The sequence below is a fragment of the Hypanus sabinus genome, chromosome 26 (genome assembly GCF_030144855.1).
Source record: "Hypanus sabinus isolate sHypSab1 chromosome 26, sHypSab1.hap1, whole genome shotgun sequence".
NCBI classification, from domain to species: domain Eukaryota; kingdom Metazoa; phylum Chordata; class Chondrichthyes; order Myliobatiformes; family Dasyatidae; genus Hypanus; species Hypanus sabinus.
Window position 1 is genome coordinate 35,262,809 of NC_082731.1, and position 18,043 is coordinate 35,280,851.

General features: G+C 39.8%; 1 protein-coding gene across 1 annotated transcript in view; it reads right to left on the reverse strand.

The window, feature by feature from the left end:
- The window catches only part of LOC132381433 (cation channel sperm-associated auxiliary subunit gamma-like), a 164,041-nt gene that overhangs the window by 136,260 nt on the left and 9,738 nt on the right, over nt 1–18,043 (reverse strand). Inside the window, exons 4-7 of the mRNA XM_059950839.1 lie at nt 13,654–13,825; nt 6,417–6,554; nt 3,239–3,304; nt 1,170–1,289 (exon numbers count right to left, since the gene is read on the reverse strand). Coding sequence (XP_059806822.1) covers nt 1,170–1,289; nt 3,239–3,304; nt 6,417–6,554; nt 13,654–13,825 — 496 coding nt within the window. The remainder of the gene's footprint in view (nt 1–1,169; nt 1,290–3,238; nt 3,305–6,416; nt 6,555–13,653; nt 13,826–18,043) is intronic.

Consider the following 18,043-nt stretch of genomic DNA (forward strand, 5'->3'; position numbering starts at 1 on the left):
TTCTGAACCCCTCTACCTACCTCTCTCTGTCAAACCCTCTTGCCCCAAGTACTGACTGAGCTTATCCAGTTATTCTAAGGGATATGGCTGCTTTCTGAAACACAGCGTCGCGTAATTCTTCCCCTCCCTAACGTGCCGCAGTGTATGAAGCTCAGAATGAAGCTTGACAACTTTGTGTGGAGTTCCTCGAGCAACCTACATCTGCAACAGATACCTGTTCCCAAGACTTGCAACCTCATCACATTGCCTGGCCCTGCTCTTTGTTGCTATTTATTGTTTTTAAATGTTTAATGCTATTTAATGTTTCTTAACTTACAAATACAGCAATACGAAGCTATTGATTTCAAACAGTTCAGGGAAGGGAAGTTCATTACCTGACTTACATTGTGTGTGTGTGCGTGTGTGTGTGAGTGTGTGTGTGTGTGTGTGTGTGTGTGTGTGTGCGTGTGCGTGTGTGTGCGTGTGTGCGTGAGTGCGTGAGTGCGTGAGTGCGTGAGTGCGTGAGTGCGTGTGTGCGTGTGTGTGTGTGTGAGTCTCTCCCTCTCATCAGAGAAATTTGAAATAAAGCAAAGCTGCAGACATTGAAACAGCTGGTGGTCTACCCTCTCTCTGTGAAGGAATGATACCTCTCCATCATGGGGGAGGGGGGGGGGAGATCTGACATGTAGTTTTTTTTATGGCACTTGGTGAGGGGGGGCTGATGCTTCCTGCTGAAACGAGTGGAGGGGGAGTGGGGTGGTTGATGCTTTGCTGTTGCTTCTATATGGGAGGTGGTGGGGGTGGCTTTAGGTGTGACGTTTTTTCTGTCAGTAAGAATTTCAGGTTGTATACTGCATACATTCTGAGATTAAATAAAATAATTGAACCATTGAACAATGGGAGAGGTAGAGGTACAATGACGAAGTAAACATACAAATTAAATCTATAATTCTTCAGGTGATACCTTTGATAGCTGGTATTCAGATGATATATAGGATGGGGTGAGGATAGATCATTGCCAGACTCCAGGGATTATGATACATGGATAGAAAGGAAAGCCATTCTAAAATTAAAATGTTTTCTTACAGCCAATGGGCTTGACGAGAGCAGTCCCCTCATGTGAGTAAAATATTATAATTTCATTGTGATACAATTTTAAAAAATCAAAATCTTTGTTATAACATACATACCAAAATAGTAATGTATCAGGAAATATGAAGCAGGTTGATGTTTCGTTACTATGCCTTCAACCAAAAGGACAGCAGCATTCTTATATCGATCCAAAGCAGCCCAGAGCACAAGGCAATCTCCTGCAAGAAAATCACATTCAACTTGTTGGTGTTTACTAAGTTTGCAAGACAGTTTGCACAGGTGGGGCATGGCAAACACTCCAGCATGCCAACTGTGCCAGAAGAGGGGCACTTTGGAGCATATCCTCAGTTGCTGCCCGAAGGTGTTGAGTGAAGTGCGATACCTCTGGCACCATGACCAAGTCCAAAGGTCTATGGCAGACGCAGTCAGCACAGCAATGCAAGACAACAAAAATCAGCTCGCTCCCAAACAGTCCATCACCTTAATCAGAGCGGGGGAAAAGGCTCAACATCAGCCTAGCTCCTCGGGAGGGCTTCTTGCCACTGCACGAGACTGGCAGCTCAAAGTCGACCTAGGGAGGTAACTCACGTTCCCAGAGATCATTGCAGCTACTCCGCTCTGCCTGGACATAAGGTTAATATCAGAGTCTATAAAGCAAGTGGTCCTGCTGGAACTTGCTGTCCCCTGGGAAGACCGGATTGAAGAGGCCAACAAGCACAAGAGGGCTAAATACACAGATCTTGGTGCAGAATGCTGGAGCAATGGCTGGAGAGCTCGCTGTGAGCCGGTCGAAGTTGCGTGCTGGGGCTTTGATGGCCATTCATTACAGCGGACTCTTCCTTGGAGTTAAAGGACTGCAGTGCAGAAGAGCCACCAAGAGCATTCTGGAGGCTGTTGAAAACGCCTCGCGGTGGCTGCGGATTCAGAGGGGGCATCCGTGGATTAGTAAGCCACTTGAACACAAGTCAGGGCTGATCACCCCCGGCTGGGTCGGCCCGGGCGAGGGTGTCTGATGATTAAAGACCCAAAACATCCTACGACCCCAGGTTCATCACTGAAGACGTGTCTAAGTAGCACCAGAAGTTGTATTCTACAATTACATTGGTACAACAATGAGCCCACGATAAAGGACATCTGTTTAATACTGATCTTTGCATGGTATAGGGAAACAAGATTTTCATATCAAAAATCAAGAGTCTTCCTTTTTCAACAAGGGAATATTTATAAAGCAAGTTCAGGCCATCACTGGGGAGGAGTGCAATCAAACAACCATGACAATTATCCAAGCTCACTCTCGTCAGTCTTTTGTTTATGGAGGGAATTTGACAGGGATAAGTACCTCTCTTAAAATTTCTAGTACTATTACTCTATCAGCAAAAGGTAAATATTGGTACCTCCTATCTCTCAGGGAGCATTAATGGACCAACCAAAATAGGGTATTTATGCAAAATGGAAGGGTGGTAGTGGAAGTGGCAGGAAGAGCTTTTGGTAGGAGATAGTATTTGAAGTTGAAATTTATCATGTTTGCAAGTCCTGGTTAGACGTCTGGGGTCAAAGGACAGGCGGAAAGAACAGAAACTAAGACAGAAGATCAGCCATGAAGAAATTGATTAGGAGATTTCTGTCCTTAATGCAAGGAAATGTGCCAAACTGTGCTGTTGAATTGAAAAATCCAGAGCTCAGAGCTTTAGAGCAACTTTTGGCAAAAGTCCAAACTGAACGCATGCCTGGATCTCAGTCACTGTAGCTGCCAGTTCCATTGCCCTGTAAGGAATTGGAGAAGGTGCAATGGCTCCTTTATGCAGATACAGATAGGTTTTCCCTATCTGCACTTTATCCCCCCACCCCCACTTTCTTTGAAAGAATTTGCCTTTTAACTCACGAGAGAAAACAACTTTTTGCTGTTGATGTTTCTGTTGCTAGCTCAAATCCAGCACAGATGGAAAAGCTGGATTCAAACTCAAGACCTTCTGCCCCAAAGTCCAGTGCTGATGCCACTACACCACCAACCAGCTCACTTTCTTTGAGTCAAAACAATTAATTAATGAGTTCCTGAGGCTCTCTAAATCTGTTAGACATGGTTGTCAAAATGATAGTACCAACAAAACATAGCATGAAATGTAATAGTTTGCAATAAAAAAAATTTAGTTTCCTTTCAATATCTTACGTTGCAATATACTGCACACTGTGTTGCCCTGAGAATTCAACAATGATTTAAAATACACTTCGCCATCTGAAAAAAAACACAAGTTAAATAGGTTAGTAATTCACAATCACAAAATTAATAAAGCATCCCTAAAAGATGCAACTTTATTGACGTGGCTATAAATAAACAATATAAAATAGTCGCATGCTAAGTCACAGTCATAGTTCAGACCCCAACATCTTCACTACTTTCCCGATAGCCTCTCAACTGAAAATTCATTTCATCCTAAAGTCTGCTGTCTATACTTTATCCCATTTGGCCATCAAATAGAAGTGTAATTAGTTTGTTTCTGCAGTCGGTGCCACATTTTAAACAAAAAATGTTAAAATCTCTCATGGCATCCATGTAATTCCCCATCTTTCAATTCTGTTCTGATTTGGAACTTCCACTCCATTTGTCACAAAATTTATACCCATGCCTTTAACCACCTAGGGCTCCAAAATCTGGAATTCCCTTTCTAAATCTTTCTGCACCAACTCTTTCCAGAAGCTAAATCCACATCTTAAGCCACCAATATTTTCTTCTTTGACAAAGACTCATTTTTTCCATCTTAAATCTTTTTTTTATTGATTTAAAAACTATATAAAGACAAATACAAATCAGGGGAGAAGTTATATCAAATACATAAAGGTACAAGCACAAAAAAGGAGTGTACACTGTCAAAGTCATATATAGTATAATATTGAGCTAGTATATAAAAAAAAGGAACCACAACTCCTCCTAACAATTCAAAAAAAGACTCAAAATTTTGTTGTTCAGATGTGACGAAGGTCTCCACGCAAATGGCCGACACCGAAAAGAAAGGGGCTGCCGTTGCAGACTTGACATCAATAATCGGCGCGCTCCATTTCTGACTCATCTCCCTTGGGCAAACCCTCGCTGCAAGTCTCATTTTTCAATAGTTCAATACTTCCGTTTAATATCAGAGAATGCATATGATATAACAACTGAAGTTCTTTGCAGACATCCACAGAAACAGAAGAGTACCCCAAAAATGAGTGACGGTAAAAACGTTAAATCCCCAAAGCTAGATAATCATTTAAATAAGTATTCCATCAGAATCAGCAAATGTTGTGAAGTTTGTTGGCTTGGCAGCAACAGTACAATGCAATATGTAATATTAGAGAAAAATCAGAGACACACACACTCACTAAATTAAATCAGTAATGCAAAAATAAACATTTTAAAATTTGGTGAAGTAGTGCTCATGAGTTCAATGCCCAACATATAAAAGAAAGTTTGAGGCAGCACATAGTGTAGTGGTTCACAGTACCAGCAAGCCAGGTTCATTTCCTGCCACTGCTTCTAAGGAGTTCATACGTTCTCCCCGTGACTGTGTGGTTTCCTCTGGGTGCTCCAGTTTCTTCCCACAGTCCAAAGACTTGCTAGTTGGCAGATTAATTGGTCATTGTAAATTGACCCATGATTAGATTAGGATTGAATCAGATGATGCTGGGTGGCACAGCTCAAAAGGCCAGAAGGCCTATTCCATGCAGTATCACAATAAACATAACATGCATAAAATGCTGGAGGAATGCAGCAGGCCAGGCAATAACTATGGAAAAGAGTAAACAGTCAACATTTTGGGGCAGGACCTTTGTTTGTCTTAATAAATAAATTTCCTTGACATTTGTACGGTCATATTCAAGAAAACAGCTTGAAGTTGAAGAGTAGATACATTACTAAGCTCGCTCCACGGATAAGTGAATCGAATTAAGTGAGGAATTCACAGTAACTGTGATTGTTCTCTAGCCAGAAAGTGGGGAGTGAATAAAGGTATTCAAGATCACAAATGATTTTGACAAATTAATAAAACCCCAAGAGTCATAAAGCAATGGTTACATTTTGCAAAACATTACTTGACAGGAATATACAGTAGCTATAGATAATAACAGCAACTTTTAGGAGTGAATTAGATATACATTTAAAAGGAAAATTATAATTAAGGCAAAGAACAGAAAAATTGGACAAACTGACAGTTCAATTTGGCTCCAGTCTCTATATGTCAAAGCGGAGAGTGTCTGTCAGGACAATTAAGATGACTGCTTTTTTTGTCATTCCCAATTTTGGTAATTTTGCTGAAATATGTTGCTATTCTGATGATGCCATTTTTCTTGAACAGCAAACTATTTTAAAGTGCAGAAAAGAGACAGCAAAATTGGCATTAAATAAAAAGACTTGATCAGGTAGGAATTGTGGTTTCTTAGCCAGTCTTACTGCTAACAATATTAAGATACCAAAATACGGTATGTGTAACATAACTGTGAGATTCCAATTCCTGTCATTAATGTTGTCCACTCCATTAAACTCTAACATTAGCTTTCAGCCTCTGAAGTTATTTCAAAAGGGAACAATGTTAAAACCACTGCAGCTCATCCCACAAACATTCAAGTTACTTCATTGCCTTCCCGTTATCTATTAAAAGCTTTGCGATAAAGTATGTTTTTATAAAGTATGAAAAAGTTCAACGTACTTTAACTTATTATCAAACTACATACATATCACCATATACTACCCTGAGATTTGTTTTCTTGTGACATCCACAGGAAATCCAAGAAACACTTGGAAGAAATAATGCTTTCCAAATTTTCTAAATTGAAGCTTTAGAAAAGGTGCAGGGGGATTTTACCAGCATGCTGCCTGGAAAAGAGGGCATATGTTATGAGGACTGGTTGAGCGAGCAATGGCTTTTCTCTCTGGAATAGAGGAGGATAAGGGGTATCATGATAGAGATTGCACAAGATAATGAGAGGCATAGACTGAATGGATAGCCAGAGACTTTTTCCCAGGGTGATAATGGCTAATACGAGGGAACATAATTTTAAGGTGATTGGAGGAAAGTATAAGGGTATGTCAGAGATAATTTCTTTACACAGACAGTGATGACTGTGTGGAATGCCCTGCAGTGGGTAGTGGTAGAGGCACAAACACAAGAAACTCTTAGATAGGCACATGGATATTAGAAAAATGGAGGGCTACGTCGGAAGGGAGGGTTAGATTGATCTCAAAGTAGGTTAAAAGGTCAGCATAACATTGTAGGCCTAAGGGTCTGTACTGTGGTATGGACTTTCAAAGAATATCCATATTTTTAACAGGCAAGTATTAGTTATTGTACTTTGTATATTATTTATTTTCAAACCTCTGATAGTGCCAAGGTAAGTCATCGCTTTCTGTTTGCCTCCTCCAATAGCAAACAGCTTTTCTTCACCATTCTGAATAGCTAATACTGGAATTAGTTGCTCCACACAAACATTAGACAACACGCGTATCCATCTACCTGTAAAATAGAAAATAAGATAGAGCTTAAGACAGACATAACAAACTTTCAGAGTTAAACACCAAATAGTTTCTTTGTGTGACTTTGGGGCTGAATGCTCATATACCATAGGACAGTCCTATGCAAAGCCAGAAGATCCAAGCTTTCTTACAGAGTTGTTCAACTACTAAAATACTGCAACTAAATCAAATGAGCAATCTCAGAGATAGAAAATGATCTTTTACTACAAGAAAAGGGACTATGGTTAAATACTGAAGCATAATTGATGACCAGCAGGAAAGAAAGGCAAAACAGAATATTACAGAAAGAAAAAGGAAACAATCTGTAAAGCTACTTTAAAAATTTATTGACTTATTTCTTCAATTTTTTCAAGAAAATTTATTGCTCAATCCCATGACTTATAATACTTGGCTTTCATTTGGCAGTAACATTTTAATAAAACAACTTAGTAATTTAACTATGTACCTTGGTAGTTCATATATGCAAGATATTCAGTAATAATATAATATTTCAATTATTAATTCAAGAAGATAAAACAAAGTTCATGCAGCCCCTTAACTCAACTTTAAGATTTAGTCAATAACTTCCCAACAACTACTTCAGTGCTATCTCAATAGAGTTATATACATATATGGCATAGCAACAAGCCCTTTGGCCCAAACTATTCCTGTCATAAACCTGCCTACCTGAGCATATGCCTGTATTTGACTCATATCACTCTAAATCTTATCTATTTAACTGTCTAAATGCCTTTTAAACATTGTAATCTATTGATCTTCTTTAGCAGCTCATTCCATACCCCCAACACCAACTGTATGGAAAATCTCCCCTCCACCTCACCTTAAACATAAGCCCTCCATATAACCATATAAAATTACAGCACGGAAACAGACCATCTCGGCCTTTCTAGTTCGTGCCGAACGCTTACTCTCACTTAGTCCCACCGACCTGCACTCAGCCCATAACCCTCCATTCCTTTCCTGTCCATATATCTATCCAATTTTACTTGAAATGTCAATATCGAACCTGCCTCTACCACTTCTACTGGAAGCTCATTCCACACAGCTACCACTCTCTGAAAAAAGAAGTTCCCCCTCGTGTTACCCCTAAACTTTTGCCCCTTAACTCTCAGCTCATGTCCTCGTTTGAATCTCCCCTACTCTCAATGGAAAAAGCCTATCAACGTCAACTCTATCTATCCCCCTCAATTTTACATACCTCTATCAAGTCCCCCCTCAACCTTCTACGCTCCAAAGAATAAAGACCTAACTTGTTCAACCTTTCCTTGTAACTTAGGTGCTGAAACCCAGGTAACATTCTAGTAAATCTCCTCTGTACTCTCTCTATTTTGTTGACATCTTTCCTATAATTCAGTGACCAGAATTTTGGACTTCCCTCTGTGGGGGTGAGGGGGACTGACCATTCACCTCATGATTTTATATAGCACTGTCACCCCTCTCAGCCTCCTACACTTCAGGGAATTAACCTAGCCTATCCAGTCTCCTCTTATAACTAAAGCCCTCCAGTCCTAGTAACATGCTTGTAAATCTTCTTTACACCTTTTCCAACTTATAGCATTCTTCCTTTAACTAGGTGATCAGAAATGAACACGATTAATTGTGTCGTTGATTGCAGTACTGCGCAGATGCAACATGAGTGTTCCCATGCAGGTCTGACAAAGAGCTTTTACAAACCCAGTCTCTATAAAAGAGAGGTACCGCCTAGCTGAGCAGCCATTGTGGGAGTAGTCGCGAGTCAGAGTAGTAAGGTTTTGGCTCAACAGAGCTTCAGCAAGAACAGGCAGGGTAAGTAGGTAAATTCATTACTTAGTTAACTCTACAGAGATCAGGGGGCACGTTTACAAAGACAGTGTCTCCACTAGGTGTCAGATGTGGGATTTCCAGGAGACTCCCAGCCTCCCCATGGCCACTTCTCCACCAGGTGCATCAAGATGCAGCTCCTTAGAGACTGTGTTAGGGAAGGCTCAATGGCCTCCAGCTTGTTAGGGTAAGTGAGGCTGCAATAGACAGGAGCTACAGGGAGGTATAACCGCAAGACTCCAGGAGACAGGTAAATGAATGACTGTTAGGAGAGGGAAGGGAGAACATCAGACAATAGACAGTAGGTGCAGGAGTAGGCCATTTGGCCCTTCTAGCCAGCACCGCCATTCACTGTGATCATGGCTGATCATACACAATCGGTACCCTGTTCCTGATTCAGATTTCTGGATAATTCTGGATTCAGATTTCTGGATAATTGGGACATCTTCTGGGGTAGGTGAGACCTGTACAAAGGAAACTGGTTGCACTTGAATCTGAGGGAGACCAATATCCTTGTGGACAGGTTTACTAGAGCTGTTGGAAGTGGTTTAAACTAATATGGCAGGGGGATGGGAACCAGTATGACAGAGCTGAGGATGAGCCAGCAGGTTTACAAGTAGATGGTGGATGTAACATGAATGTAAGGAAGGACAAGCCAGTGATTGGGTACAAATACAGACAGTGCAAAGAGCTAAATTGTACCACAGAGACAAAATTCAAAAGAGCTAAGAATGCAGGACTGAATGCACTGTATTTAAATGCATATAGCATTCAGAATAAGGTGGATGAACTCGTGGCACAATTTGAGATTGGTCCATATGATGCTGTGGGCATCACTGAGTTGTGGCTGAAAGAAGGCCATCGTTGGGAGCTTAACATGGAAGGATATACTTTGTATTGAAGGGAATGGCAGGAAGGCATAGGCAGTGGTGTAGCTCTATTGGTAAGAGATGGAATTACATCTTTAGAAAGAGGTGACAAAGGGTCAAAGAATGTTCAATCTTTGTGGGTGGAGTTAAGAAACAGCAAAGGTTAAAAAAAAGCATGATGGGAAGCATATATAGGCCTCCAAATAGTAGCCAAGATGTGGGGCTGAGATTGCAAGCTGGAAAAGGCATGTAATAAGAGTAATGACACAATTGTAATGGGGGACTTCTAAATGAAAGGGCATCGGGAAAAATTAGGTTGGTGTCCAATTGCAGGAGAGGGAATTTGTTGAATACCTTTGGGATGGCTTTTTAAAGCACCTTGTGCTTGAGCTTACTCAGGGAAAGGCTACCTTAGATTCAGTGTTGTATATTAATCCTGATCTTATTAGGGAGCTTAATGTAAAGGAACCCTAAGGAGGCAGTGATCACAATATAGTTGAATTCATACTGCGATTTGAGAGGGAGAAGCATAACTTACATGTATCAGTATTGCAATGGAATAAAGGGAATTACAGAGGCATGAGAGAGGAGCTTGCCCAAGTGGATTGGAGGAGGATTTTGACAGAGATGATGGTAGAGCAGAGATGGCTGAAGTTTCTGGGAATAGTTCATAAGGCACAGAATAGATATATCCCACAAAAGTAGTGGTTCTCAAATGACAGGGGTAGGCAACTGTGGCTGACAAAGGAAGTTGACGACTGCATAAGAGCTAAAGGGCATATAAAGTAGCAGAAGTGATTGGGAATTTGGATGAGTGGGAAGCTTTAAAATTCAACAACAGGCAACTAAAAAAAGCTATAAGAAGGGAAAAGATGAAAAATGAGGGCAAACTAGCCAATAATATACCAAATGTATTTTTACATTTTTATTATATTTTTACATGTATAATATACCAAAGGATACCAAATGTATTTTTTTCAGTTATATAAAGAGTAAAAAGGAGGTGAGAATTGATATTGGACCACTAGAAAATGCTGGTGAGGTAGTAATGGGGGATTAAGAAATGGCAAATGGACTTAATGGATACTTTGCATCTGTTTCACTGTGGAAGAAACTAACAGTGTGTCAGAGTTCCGTGAGTGGTGCTACTATTACAAAGCAAAAGAGTGCTAGGCAAACTCAAAGCTGTTCAGGTGGATAATTCACCTGAGCCAGAAGGACTATATCCCAGAGTCCTGAGAGAGGTTGCAGATGAGATAACAAATGTATTGGTCGTGAACTTTCAAAATCACTTATTCTAGCATGGTTCTGGAGGACTGGAAGATTGCAAGTATCACTCTATTCTTTAAGAAGGGAGGAAGGAAAGGAAATTATAGGCCAGTTAGCCTAACCTCAGTGGTTGGGAAAGTGTTGAAGTCTATTATTAAGGATGAGGTTTTGAGATATTTGAAGCCCAATGATAAAATAAGTCAAAGTCAGCATGGTTTCTGTAAAGAAAAATCTTGTTTGACTAATCAATTAGAGTTCAAGCAGGGTGAACAAAGGAGAGGCAGTGGACCTCATTTACTTGGATTTTCAGAAGGCATTTGATAAGTGGCCATACACGAGGCTGCTTAACAAGATAAAATCCTATGGCATTACTGGAAAGATACTGGCATAGATAGCAGAATGGCTGACAAGCAGGAAGTAGTGAGTGGGAATAACAGGGCTTTTTCTGTTTGGCTGCCAGTGACTGGTGGTGTTCCTTGGGTCAGTATTGGGACTGCTATTCTTCACATTGTTTGTCAATGATTTAGACAATGGAATTAATGGCTTTGTGGCAAAGTTTGCAGAAGATACAAAAATAGGTGGAGGAGTAGGTAGTGCTGAGGAAGCAATGCGATTGTAGCAACACTTGGACAAATTGGAAGAGTGGACAAAGAAGTTGCAGATGGAATACAGTGTTGGGAGATGTATGATAATGCATTTTGGTAGAAGGAACTTAGAGCGAACTATTATCTAAAGGTTCAATCATTAGAGACGCAGAGGGACTTAGGAGTCCTCCCAGAAAGTTAATTTAAAGGTTGAGTCTGTGGTAGAGACGATAAATGCAACGTTGGCATTTATTTCAAAGGGAATAGAATATAAAAGCAAGGAGATAATGCTGAGCTTTTATAAGACATTAGTCTGTCTGCACTTGGGAGTATTGTCAACAGTTTCGGGCCCCACATCTCTGAAAATTCAGGTATGTACTTGTACCCTTGGTTCTATAGTATATTCCAGGATCCTGATGTGTTAAGTTCCATCTACAATTCCTTGGCCTACTTTCCCAGCTGATCTAAACCCTGTTGCAATCTTAAGTAACCTTCTTCACTGTCCACTACACCATTAATTTTGATGTCAGCGTAAATTTTCTAATCATGCCAATTACAAGCTTATTCAAATTATTTCATCTCAAAGACAAACATCAGTGATCGACGCACCCCTTGAGTCTTAACTCCAAACCAAATTTGCGTTGAATTGTCCAGCTCACCCTAGATCCCACGTGATCTAACCTTCCAGATCAGCCTACCCTTCCGGACTTTTGTCAAAGACCTTGCTAAAGTCCATGTAGACAACAAATACTGCTCTGCCCTCATCAGTCCACTTGGTCATCTCTTCAAATAAACTCAATCAAATTGGTGAGATACAATTTTCCACACAATGTATAGGAGATGAAAAGTTGTATAAAAGGTTTTATTTTAAAAGTAAAACAGGCTCCAACCATTACCAAAGAAAAGCTTCATAGGAGCACTATCCTTTAAAACATTTTTGTGAACTGATGCCAAGACGTGAAGAAGTTATATGTGCAAGACATCCTTTTATTTAATTTCATTTGAAATGTGTGCTATAGTTACAAGATCTAAGCTTATCCACAGAGAGGTCAAGGCTTTATTCATGCACTTTTGCCTGAGTATATAGTTGATATAAAATTTTACATAATTATTAATCTTTGTACTTTTCCAGAAATTAGATTTCAATTTCAAATGGAAGAAGTCCATGTAATCAGACCTCCAGCTTAGCTAATATCCTATCATTGTTGAAACACGTAATAATAATTCCAGATAGATCGTTCTTTAAGCATGAAGACAGCTCCACTTTTAGCTTCCTAAGTGCTATGAATGGTTATTTGTTTCAAGAATGCGTTAGATGTACAATTAGCAGATTAGTCATTGATGCAGTCACATTGTTTTTGATAGGCAAGATTATAGCCATTATGAATTCAATCAATAATATGTTCAGTCCCATCCATAGTATCATAGATAAAGAATGAGCATAAGATATAGAAACATTGAGAAGGAAAGCACTGTATGCACAATTCCCCAAGCAGTAAGGCTTCCCTTCCACACCCAGTACTGCTTTAGCATTTCCTATCAGTCACCTCTTGTACAGACACTCTTGTGCCTGGCATCACTTTATGGACATATAATCAGTCTAAATATATAAGCCACTTTATGTATTTATATTAATTGTGTTTTTTATCATTGCGTACTTTATCTTACTGTGATTTTCTTGTACTGCATCATATCTAGAGTAACAATTATTTCAATCTCCTTTATACTCATGTACTGGAAATGACATTAAATAATCTTGAATTTTCTAATGTCACAATGTCAAAATACTTTAAAAGGGCCAACATTCTTTATTAGGCCACATTTGGAGTATTGCATACAGTTCTGGTCGCCCCACTATAGGAAGGATGTTGAGGTTTTGGAGAGGGTGCAGAAGAGTTTTACCAGGTTGCTGCCTGGTTTAGAGAACAGGTGCTATCATGAGAGGCTGGACAAACTTGGGTTGTTTTCTCTTGAGCAGCAGAGGCTGAAGGGAGATCTGATAGAGCTTCATAAGATTATGAGAGACATAGATAGAGTAGACAGGAAGTATCTGTTTCCCAGGGATGAAATATCCTAATACTAGAGGGCATGCATTGAAGGTGAGGGGGGGGTAGGTTCAGAGGGTATGTGAGGGTTAAGTTTTTTTACTCAGAGTGGTGGATGCCTGGAATGCGCTGCCTGGCATGGTGGTAGAGGCAAATGTGTTTGAGGCTTTTAAGAGACGTTTGGATAGGCACATGACTGTAAGGAAGATGGAGGGATAGGGACATTGTGTTGGTAGGAGGATTAGTGTTTTGGTGTTTTTGATTTGTTTTTTAGCTGGTTCAATACAACACTATGGGACAAATGGCCTGCTCCTGTGCTGTACTCTATGTTCTATGTTCTTCCTGATTTACCTCTAGAAAAATATTGTGAACCAAGCATGAATGAAGAGTTCAACTTGTCACTCTACTTAAACTATTTGAAATACCAGTGATATTATTTTCTAAAAAATGCATACACATCTATTATGGCATTTGTTTTCCTACTATTAATATTAAAGCAAAACAGATAATACCTGATCCTTTATCATTAGCATGGAGTAAGGTGAAATTTCCTTTATAATAATACATCAGTTGATTCTGACGAATAAATAACATACTTTCAGTAGCAATGGCATCAAATATAGAGGCAGAGAACTGGCCCCGTGGACAGCTGAGGGAGGCAATCCAGCAGCTGTCTATATTTAGCTGAAAACAGAGCAAAATGGAAAGTATTAATATGTATTTTAAACTGAATAAACTATATATTAACAGCTTTTATTTTATTTTTGGAAGAGAGAAAAAGGGATGGAATTTCCAAGACAGTTCAGGAATGAAATTGTGAATGTACTGCCCATGCTTCCACTGAGGGTTTACAAGATATTGTTAAGGAAGTTAGCACAAGCTGTACTGCAACTAAAGGTGAGCCATCATTGGAGGGAATAAATGATGGGTGCCATACCAATTTTATCTCAAGCATACTGAACACCATCAAATGTTGCCAGATAAATGAAAAAGCATTCCACCACACACCCAGGTTGTGCTTTGGTAGAAAGGCATTGACAAATCAGCTAGAAGACACCCTGCCTCTAACTTGCTCTAGGAACTGTTGGATCCAGCTGTTTAATTCTAGGATTAGATTGTTTAATTGTTATTCTCTTTGGAATTTAACAACTAATTAATTATCTGCCTGTATTTTATATGAAACAGTTTAATATGTCTCTAGTGGCAACACAAAGTATAATTCTGGAAGCTTCTTTATTCTGCGTTAAGTGAAAATGTGTTCTCATTTGGTTAATTTTTACTGTAGTAATTAATAAATATTTTCTAATTAGTTTATTATCTATAGACTGGAATGGAGTTTTTCTTATCTAAGAGTATAAAATAGCAGTGCCATCTTTACCTTCAAGAAGTAACTTTTAACAAACAGATCATGAAGCAACAAGTTATATGCCTGGCGGTTTGATGTTTATTTTTAGAAGCTTTCTATATGATGCATGGTTCGGGGTTGTGCCTTCAATGGGTTCTTTTTTTTTCCCCTCACTATTCTTGCTTAGTAGGGTTTTTTTTTAATTCACAAAGAGTTTCAATCTTTAAGATAATTTTTGAGGCATTGTAAGTGTTGTTACTTCGATGTACCTGTGTATTTTTGAATAATAATAATAAGATTTGAAAAGAGAACAAGTTGTATGCCTTGTTTCTGATTTCTAGAGGGACCTCATATTAAAATACCAAACTCCAACACAACCATATTGTTTACATGGTGTCAATAGTGACCAGAAATGAAGATGACTGCAACATGGCAATAATGAAATCCATCAATGTCAAGCATAAGTGAACAGACTCAAGTTTTGCAAATGAGAGTAGTCTAACGGTTCAATGGAGGTTTGAGATCAGAGTTTTCCTTCTCCTCAATGAGCTGACAACCACGGCTGATAAGCCCCCATCTGCCCAAAGCGATTGGCTTTAAGGCACCACTAACCCAACTTTGCCCCTTCTCCTGTCAGTAAAATCGATTCTGCCAGGCTTAGTAGCTAAGTCACACGTGACGGCTAAGAGCTGGACTTGGTTGTCAGAGGCTATTTGAGGCACACATTATTGGGGGCATTTAATAGGTAGGGGGAGCTCCTCTCCATTATCACCCCCAGCTATAACATAGGAATGTGACATATAGGGGCAGAATTAGGCCATTTGGCCCATTAATCTGCTCTGCCATTTTATCATGACCGATCTAATTTTCCTCTCAGCCCCAATCTCCTGCCTTCTTCATGCCCTGGCCAATCAATAATCTATCAACATCCACCTTAAATATACCTAAATACTTAACCTCCACAGCTGCCTGTGGCAAAGGATTCCACATCTTCACCACTCTCTGGCTAAAGAAATTCCTCATCATCTCCATTCTAAAAGGATGCCCCTCTATTCTGTGGCTGTGTCCTTTGGTCTTAGACTCTCCAATCATAGGAGACATCCTCTCCACATCCACTCTATCAAGGCCTTTCACCATTCAATAGGATTCAAGAGGTCACTCCTCATTCTTCTGAATTCCAGTGTGTACAGGCCCAGAGCCATCATACGCTCTTCATATGACATGCTGTTCAATCCTGGAATGATTTGTGTAAACCTCATTTGAACCCTCTCCATTTTCAGCACACCCTTGCTGAGATAAGTGGCCTCAAATTGCTCACAATACTCCAAGTGAGGCATCATCAGTGCTTTATAAAGTCTCAGCATTGCTTTTATATTCTAGTTCTCCTGAAATGAATGCTAACATTGCATTTGCCTTCCTCATCATAGACTCAACCTGCAAATTAACCTTAAAGGAATCCTGCACAAGGACTACCAAGTCTCTTTGAGCCTTAATTTTTTGTATTTTCTCTCCATTTAGAAAACAGTCAACTCTTCCATCTTCTACCAAAGTACATGACCATACCCTTCCCGACATTATATTCCATCTGCCACTTCTTTGCCCATTCTCCTAATTCTGTCTAAGTTTTTCTGTAGCTTATCTATCTCCTTAAAACTACCTGCCCCTCCACTTATCTTCATATCATCTGCAAACGTTGCAACAAAGCCATCAATTCCATCATCCAAATCTTTGACATATAATGTAAAGAGAATCGGTCCCAACACAGACTCCTGTGGAACAACACTAGTCACTGCCAATCAGAAAAGGCTTCCTTTATTCCCACTCTTTGCCTCCTGCCAATCAGCCATTGCTTTATCCATGCTAGAGTCATTTCTGTAATACCATGGGCTCATTAAGCAGCCTCATGTGTGGCACCGTTTCAAAGGCCTTCTGAAAATTCAAGTACACAACATCAACCGATTCTCCTTTGTCTATCCTGCCTGTTATTTCTTCAAAAAATTCCAACAGATTTGTCAGACAGGATTTTCCCTTGTGAAGAACAATGCTGACTAGGGCCTATTTTATCACATGCCTCCAAGTACCCTGAGACCTCATCCTTAATAATCAACCCTAACATCTTCCCAATCACTGAGGTTAGACTAACTGGCCTGTAGTTTCCTTTCTTCTGTCTCTCTCCTTTCTTGGAGTGGAGTGACATTTGCAATTTTTCAGAATTTCAGAACCATTCCAGAATCTAGTGATTCTTGAAAGATCATTACTAATGCCTCCACAATCTCTTCAGCCACTTCTTTCAGTACTCTGTGGTGTATACCATCTGGTCCAGGTGCCTTATCTACCTTCAGACCTTTCAGTTTCCAAAGAATCTTCTCTCTAGATACGGTAACTTCACGCACTTCCTGCCCCCGACACTTGAAACTTCAACCATACTGCTAGTGTCTTCCACAGAAAAGACTAATACAAAATAATTATTCAGTTTGTCCACCATTTCAATGTTCCCCATTATGACCTCTCCAGCAAACTGATATCCAGTCTTACCTCTCTTTTACACTTAAAGTATCTGAATTAACTTTTGGTATCCTCTTAAATATTATTGGCTAGCTTGCTTTTGTATTCCATCTTTACTTCCTTAATTAAATTTTTAGTTGTTTTCTGTTGTTGTTTTTAAAAGTTTCCCAATCCTCTAACTTCCCACTAATTTTTGCTCTAATAAATGCCCTCTCTGACTTTTACGCCCTTTTTGACTTCTCTCATTAGCCACAGTTGTGTCATCTTTCCTTTAGAATACTTCTTCCTCTTTGGGATGTATATAACCAGTGCCTTCTGAATTGCTTCTAGAAATTCCAGCCATTGCTGCTCTACAGTCATTCCTGGCAGAGTTCTTTTCCAATCAATTCTGGCCAACTCCTCTCCCATGCCAGCTGTAATACTGATACATCTGACTTAGCTTCTCCTTCTCAAATTTCAGGGTGAATTTGATCATATTATGATCACTTTCCCTTAAAGGCTCTTTTACCAAAAGCTCTCTAATCAACTCTGGTGCATTACACAACACTCAATCCAGAATAGCTGATACTCTAGTGGGCTCAACCACAAGCTGCTCAAAATGCCATTTTGTAGGCACTCTAGAAAATCCCCCTCCTGTAATTCAGCACCAACCTGATTTTCCCAATCTACCGGGATACTGAAGTCCCTATTGTAACAATGCCCTTTCAGCATGCTGTCTAAGGTGGTTACGATTTTTAAGTTAATAGGAGTGAGTATTACCAATAGCCTGTCCTAGTTCAACTATGTAGAAGTTATGGCCAGGAAAGCACATCAGCACCTTCACTCCCTCAGGGGACAAAAGAAATTTGGCATATTTCCTTTTATAGATGCACCAAAGAAAGCAGCCTCTTTGGCCGCATCATGCAACTGCACTGCCTGAGACGTCAAGATTCTGCAGAGTTTTGTACACAGCTCAGCCTATCACTCCTCCATGGTGACTATCTATGATTGCACACTGTCATAGTAAGAAGATCGACACCCATTCAATCTTCTCCCTTCCATGAGGTAGAGTC